Genomic DNA, 7,596 nt, shown 5'->3' with positions numbered 1-7,596 from the left:
ACCATAATCCAAACTCCATCCAATTTTAATAGGCGAGAGACAAAAGGAAATACTTCCATTCCTTTTTCTTTCATATACTGTCATTCCATTTTTTACTTTCCAATTGTTTGTAACTCGAAACTTCACACCATAAACTTCATTCAATCATAATTGTTCAATCGCAAATAACATTCTTCATGAGCCACACATCTATTAGAAAAAACACATAAATTAAGAGTACAAGGAACAAACGACACTCAAAAATTGCACACATCTACAAGAGTTAATTCGAACAGAAAGGTTAGTAACTCACAACGTGATAAATCATGATTTGAATTTTTGCTGAAAGAAGTGCTTACATTCAAGCGTGTGACCATGCCTCAAACAAAGGGGAAAAAAAGGCTACACACCAAAAGGAGGAGGCACAATTCTCAACCAAACTCTATACAAATGACGAGGTCATCAAATTAAGTTCATACACATATTGTATGTACATGATTCTGCCTTAACAGTCGGAAGCTCTAAAATTTTCTTTTTTCCCGAGTACTTAGGCAGCCATCAACAATCATACCCACCTCCTCAAGCCTAGCTGATGTTACAATCTCTAGAATTTCCTGAAGATTCCTCATCAGAAGAGGCATCGTCTACAACTCCCAAGAAGTAGCCCCCTGCATTTTCTTCATCTCCCACAATATCAGCTCTACTATAACTTCTTTCACCATATGCCAATGTCTGCCGCCTCTGCAAGCGCAGAACATGCATTACAACATCGGGAGTAAGAGTTACACGTGATCGATCTTCTCTCCCATGTTTATTTGCCTCCATTATCTATTCACAGAAATAGCGCATTGATTAGACATTAAACGCATAGTCCAAGAAAGGAAAAGCAAAGTTAGCACATAATACCTCTTCTACATTTTCAGGAACTGGAGGAATATCACTCGCTTGAGCAGCCCAGATTTTCACATCATTTTCAATACCGCAAGTAGCAAGAAGGGGAATATGTGGGTGGGCCTCGAGTTGATTTACAACGTGTTGATCACCTACCATTAATCTCACCAGCTTAGCATCCTTCTTCTTCCAGATGAAAATATGACCACAATCAGAGCCACTCAAGACATATTCGTCATTAGGGCCAAAGAAGCTCACTCCTTTAACCGTCCGTGCATTTCTATGACCAGAGTAAACTCGTGCCTGTTGAAGTGTATTTAACTCCTCAGATGTAGCAGAGGAAGGTGAACCACCCAACCCCATATTCTTCTGAAATAAATAGATGAGTTCATCATTATAAGAAACAAGGAGTTCGCTCAGGCTAGAGTAAGCCAATCCCGTGATATGGACATGATTTGAGCCAATTAAGTGATGAGGGCAAAAAGTGTTGACAGGTCTATCTGAATTACTTGTCCCATCCCACTGGCATTTTCTTATGTCGTAAACGCGCGCATATTCATCCGATCCTCCAATTGCAAAGTAATTTGGATTTCTTGAATCAATCACAATAGAATTCAGCCTTATCCTGTTCGAAGGTTGCTTATTATTCCCTGTCAATGAGGAGCAACGGAAAAGTTTTGTAGCAGAACTAGTTCGCAGATCAAACTGCAAAAGAAACAAAACTAATAACTTGGACTGTATAGCATAGAGGGAAGCTTCATTAAGGAAAAAGCTTTGACACTTCACTAACATGTTGGATAAAACCATCTTCACCACAGCTATACAGTACATGAGGACTTCCTGGCTCCAAAGCAAGCTTGTATACAGAACCTTGGTGCTTCCCCAACGTAGTAGTTTCTATCGTACCATCATCTGAGAGATGGCCAAGCCTTACCTGAAAGCCCAGTTACCATTATAAGGGAATGAAGGAGGACTTTAAGAGACCATTGATAAAAGTAGGCTCGGCCAAAAGCTGCACCCTTTACTTCAGAATTTCTAAATACTATTTCTGGTTCTTAATATGAGAGCTACTTAATTAATTTGGAGAAATTAAACAACTTAGTTAAATCAGTTGTTTATAACAAATATGATTTGATTTCCCTAAAATATCCTTGATAGGAATACTTTAGAGAATGATTGATAAATTTAAGAGATAAAATGAATTAAAATCTCATATTTAAGACCAAATTCAAACTCCAACTAACTCCGATGTTCGATATTGAAAATCGGAGGTAGTATCACTCATACAGTGGACCAGTGGCCACACATGCTAATTAATCAAACAACAAAAGTATTTAAAAAAGAAAAAAAAATGAAAAATTCATGCAAACCGTGCTTATCAGCTATGCTTAAATCCGGGGGTCTCTTCATTTACTATTGACGAAATTTCAGCATATTGGAAAATTGAAAAAGAAGAGAAGGGGCAAGAAGCAGAGCAATAACAATAATAAGAAGAGTAGAAAGAAAAGAAGCTGTGAGCTCTATGTTACTTTAACCCAATGACACTGGTTCAATTTTTACTGGACAAACTTAGTTGGCCTGAGGAGTCAAAAAGAATATTCAGTGCGGAGAGTGATACCTCTCCATCACCAGCAGAAGTCACTATTTTGCGGTCGTCAGAAAATGGCATAATTCTTGTCTGAAATATGTTGTCAGAGTGACCAGAAGGATATTCAAACAACTTAGTTTTGGATGCCCAATTCCAAAACATAACTTGCTGGTCATCAGAGCCTGAGACAAGAAGATCACCAGTAGAGTTAAACTCCACAGCATTTACGCACCCATCATGACCATTCAACTTCCCATACAAATTCATTTGCTTCACTATGGCCTGCATAGGGAAGCAAACCTAATAAGGAAATTATCCAGTGATAATATCATCATAAGGAAATTGCTGAAAGTGGCGGATGATTCATAGAACTGATTATTATCCCATGCGATTAAATCAAAGCAGATTTAAAAGGAAAAAAAAAAAAAAGAAAAGAAAAAACAAAATTAGCTTCTGTAAGCCGTTGGAATCACTTATACCACTTTATAGCATACTCAACAAAGCACAAATTACACCACATTAGATTCATAGTGTTGGATTTTACTCCTTTCATCTATCAGAAACTAAGGTCAGCCGGAGTATCCATCTGCGAGTCAGAAACTTCCTCTTCTCCTCCATGATCCAAATGCGAATCAGAAACCTATTCATGTTGATTTCAATTTTACTAGATATTAGTGGCTAACAGCTGGATATTATCAACGAACCATGATTACGGTGCACTTCACCTTCTTTACAAGCAGCGACTGCATATAACCTTTCAACAGCGCATCAAGCAGAAGGGGGAAAATCAAAACTATCGCGAGGAATTGGCAAGTATTCAAATTGGGGAAAATAAAATAAAAATTTGTTACCTCGGAAGCTAAAAATCGTCGAGCAAACTCGCGAGAATGGGACAAGCCCAATTCCCTCCTGTAAATGTCAGGAAACCCATCTCGAGGTCGAATAGTACCATGACGAATACTCTCCATTGGGTAGAATTTCAGAATATAAGTCTAAAGTTCAATCCCCGCCCCGAATTGAAGCAGATTGGAGGATCATGCTCGAGTATTTTTGCCTTTTGCAAATTACAAGTGAGAGTGTTAAGCCGAAATCAGTGATTGCTTACTTAACGACGAAGTGCTGTGCAGTGTTGTGTCGACGGGCCTATGTCGGCGTTAAGGCCGCACGAACGACGCGTTTTGGCAACTTGTTCCGGTTATTACATTATTTTGTTGACTATTTGTCTTGATATCACCTATTGGTATTTTCCCAGCAATTTTTTCCCTTTTAGTTAGTTTTTGTTGCTTGATTCATTTTCTAGTTTGTTTTCTTGTATAAGAAAGCACAAGAATGAAGTCTGGCTTCAGAGCACCGGGTGCTCCTTTTAATTTTTCCGATGGAATCCGCTCAAGGGGTTGGGGTGCCGCGACATCGAATTTGATAGGTCACCATGTATTTTAAATTCACACATGGATACGAAGTCACGTAAAACCACTACTATCAGGCTTGCAAATTGACTCTACAAGTTTAATATTTTTATATTTTCAGCTACTAAAATTGCATTGATTCGCTTTTAAATTTGTGATAATTGTAAACTTAATTAAACTCACAAGTTAATTTACCTATTTTACCGTTTTTACGCTTTGAACTTACAAAATTATGTTAACTTACTCTTAAATTTATATTAAATTTTTTTATTTGATTATGTTCAGTAACTTTATATATAAATTTTATAAAAAAAATTTGTTAAATTTGATAAATTATTAATATTAATGGATATAATTTCAATTATTTAAATTTAAAATATATTTAAATAAAATTGTTTTCATGTTTTATATATGAATTGTTTGATTATATACTTTTAATACCAATTTATTAATAAAAGTAAATTCTTACAAGTTTATGATCCAAATTTATAATATGAGTTTATATCATTATCACGAGTTTATTTAAATTCATGTATTTGACAACCTTACATAAAACTCTCTTATCAAATATTTAAGGTGGCCGTAGTTTTGAAACTTGAATTCGAAACTTTTAGTTAAACCTTGGTTAGTTTGATGCTTGTTTATTTTTTGAGCAAGAATACGCTTTTTCGCAACCCACAACTTGTCATCACTATATCGCCTTTTTCTCTCCGGCCACTGGATGACTTCAAAGACGATCCCAGTGATCACCCCCTTCCCGACTTATCTGAGACGGATGGGGAGTAGTTTGTAGGGGCTGTTTTTGTGTTTGCGTTGTTTTTCTGTATTTTCTTCCTGTTGTCCTTTTTCATTCAAAAAAAAAGAAGACGATCCCAGTGTTGCGAAATTATAAAAGACGACCTTTTTTGGTCAATAACCAAAAAATAAAATCTTATATACTTGGTTTGCCTTTTTGTGTTGGGTGATTATCGCGAAAAGATGCTGCGCTGCCTATGGTAAGAAGTCAGGATTATACTATCCTCTATTCTTAATATAAAAGATAGTTAACTAATTTAAATTTAAATAAATTAAAAAAATTTATTGTGTTAGTTATTTATAATAATAATGTATTATCTTTCTTAAAATGCCTTTACTGATTACATATCAGTTAAAACTTCTATTTAATTGAACATTTAATAATGACAACTACTACAAAGACAATTTTAAAAAAAATGAATAAATATAAGAGACAAAGTGGATTGGAATTTCATATTTATAACAGAATTAAAAGTCAAACTAACTATCATATTGAGGACCAGAAGTAGTATTTTTAAGCAGAGGAGATTTTATTAAAGGAGTTAATTTTTTGTTTTCTTTAATAACAAACAATATTACCAGTAATATTGGATGATGTTAGTTCCTACATTATAATGTACCTGTTTGGCATCACAATCAAAATCCCCTGTAAGCACATTTCACGTTAACCGAGATAAAACTCATCTCACATGTTTGTCTCATATTCTATAAATTACTATTAAAAAACTGTTTATAAACTATTCTACACAGACCCAATATCTTATACAGTGTCACAGAAAATACTGCATAATATCAACATCTTATCAAACGTTATCATGCCATGCTTTATATTATCAGATCCTTTTTATAAACTGCGCTAGACAAATCACAAGTGAAATCTGAACGCCTGAGTGAAACATACAGCGGAACAAAATTAAATGAGATTAAGAGACAAAAAAATTGAAATAAAAATCGAGAATGAAAATATATTTTAGCCAAATAAAAAATCAGATCTATCCACAAGTTTTAAAACGTAAAATTCTCCGCCAATCTTTAATATATGATCTAATTTAAGAGTTGATATTGGTCAGATATGTAAGATATATTTTACATATTTATCAATTTCCTTTATCAGTATTTCTCAATAATAATCAAATAAGAGAAAAAATGACAGATTTAAAAAAGACAGTTAGAATATTTAAAAAATATATATATCATATTAACTATTATCTTTATTCTATTCAAATTAATTAATTAAATTTTAATTATGACCGGGAAGAGTAATACCCAGGTATGCCCTTCTCAAAGTGTCTGTAAAATAACCAACGGAGAAATAATTCAGAAGTCAAGGTGGTACATGCGCGATCGCAGATAGAGGTAGAGCTCCGTACTGTTTCTCTCTGATCAATAATTATAAGCTGATGGGCATAATGAATCTTGTGGACTTGTGATGAGTGAAGATGACATGCTTGTTCAGGCCCAAAAAATATGACGTGTTTGCGTTAGCGGGGTGTTGTTTCGTTTAATTTGAAGATGCCGGGTTGCTTTAGGATTGCCAATTATTGATCAGGCCAAAAAAAAAAAAAAAAGGGACTGTCAATTATCAGGCCACGTGACCTTTGACATCGAAACCAATATTCGACCTTCTCTTGATTATACCATGATAGCAATGCATGTGCATTACCCAGGTTTTTTTTTTTAACTATTCAGTATAAAAATTAAATAAATAATTTATAAAAAGATTAATATAATATTCGATTCACTAAAAAAATTAGATAACAGATATGTAATATTCGATTCACTAACTGGATTTATAGCCTCCAGTTAGTTGGATTTCTGGATCCGACCATGATTGCTTCAGATTCAGGAGGACTGAACCATACTCAAAGCCCCCCGCGAGTTGCCGGTTCATTCGTAGAAGTTCAGATCTGGGCATCCTCGTATTTTGTTTGCCTCCATTTGATCCGATTTATTACAGAATTTGCATTTGGACCAATGGAAGCGTCCTGGGATTCAAAAAAAAAAAGTAGCATAAAAGACATTTTGCCGTTTGAAAAAAATTTATTTTTACTCTCAAATAACTAAATACGACAAGATAAAACGAATTAAATTTTTTAGCTTGGCTATTATAACGAGATTTATATTTAAATATATTCTTGAAAAAGTGAGTTTAGTTAGTTGTTTGGATGGTACAAATAAAAAAAACTTTTAAATATATAATAACTAAAAAGGTTTGCATGTAATACCACGTAGTTTTTTTTTTTGGTGATAAACACCACGTAGTTTTTGTTATGTAAAACTAGACTCATTAGCAAAACATATAAATAATACGAAATTTGATATTTGAATAACAAAAATAAGGTAATATTCGATATATTTAAAAATCATATAAATATCTGTGTCTGCATGTTTAAGATAAAATTTAAGAGAAAAAAATAAACTTCTTTTTTTTTGGCCTAACCCGATAAGCTAACAATTTATGGTGCTTTTAAAATATTAAAAATACTATTATTTTCATAGCAATTATTAAAATGTTAAAAATAAACTAATCTTTTATATATTTATTTGATAGGTACATGTATTCTCACAGTAAAGGCAAGTAGTCTTGAAAAGAGAAGGGTAATATAGAAATTTGACAAGTTTAGTTACTTCATTAAATGCACATGATTTCTTTCAAATATAAGAGCAATAACATAAGCAAAATGAATTTTTTACAATGGACTTTCTAAAAAAATTATCCAAACAACTTTTGGTTCCATGAAAAGGGGTGCTAATAATTTGTTTAATTGACAGTAAACATGATACTAATCCAAAAAGGAGCACAAAATTATATTGGAATATTCAATAAACGTGATACTTGTCATAACTAACATTGGAAAATAATAAATACTGCATCATACATTCGATTTGAATGGAATTATTAAAATGATAAAGAATAGTGGGATGAGAATTTTTCCG

At 33.4% G+C, this 7,596-nt stretch overlaps 1 protein-coding gene across 2 annotated transcripts; it reads right to left on the bottom strand.

Annotated features, from left to right (window-relative positions):
- Positions 1-243: 243 nt before the first annotated feature.
- Positions 244-3,586, bottom strand: LOC114732650 (DDB1- and CUL4-associated factor 8). 2 transcript variants are annotated; one of them, XM_028919970.1, is made up of 6 exons: positions 3,310-3,347; positions 3,163-3,212; positions 2,489-2,740; positions 1,661-1,804; positions 886-1,575; positions 244-807 (listed from the first exon to the last, which is right to left on the bottom strand). In XM_028919970.1, the coding sequence occupies exons 2-6, from the start codon at positions 3,205-3,207 to the stop codon at positions 565-567; spliced, it is 1,374 nt and encodes a 457-aa protein (XP_028775803.1). In that variant the 5' UTR covers positions 3,208-3,212; positions 3,310-3,347; the 3' UTR covers positions 244-564. The 2 variants fall into 2 exon arrangements, with proteins under 2 accessions (XP_028775803.1, XP_028775802.1); XM_028919969.1 differs by lacking the exon at positions 3,163-3,212 and having other exon boundaries at positions 3,310-3,586.
- Between the last annotated feature and the right edge of the window lie 4,010 nt (positions 3,587-7,596).

This window comes from Neltuma alba, unplaced genomic scaffold (assembly GCF_004799145.2).
Source record: "Neltuma alba isolate B1F8T4 unplaced genomic scaffold, ASM479914v2 tig00012922_pilon, whole genome shotgun sequence".
Classification (NCBI taxonomy): domain Eukaryota; kingdom Viridiplantae; phylum Streptophyta; class Magnoliopsida; order Fabales; family Fabaceae; genus Neltuma; species Neltuma alba.
This window is presented reverse-complemented; position numbering and strand designations above follow the sequence as displayed.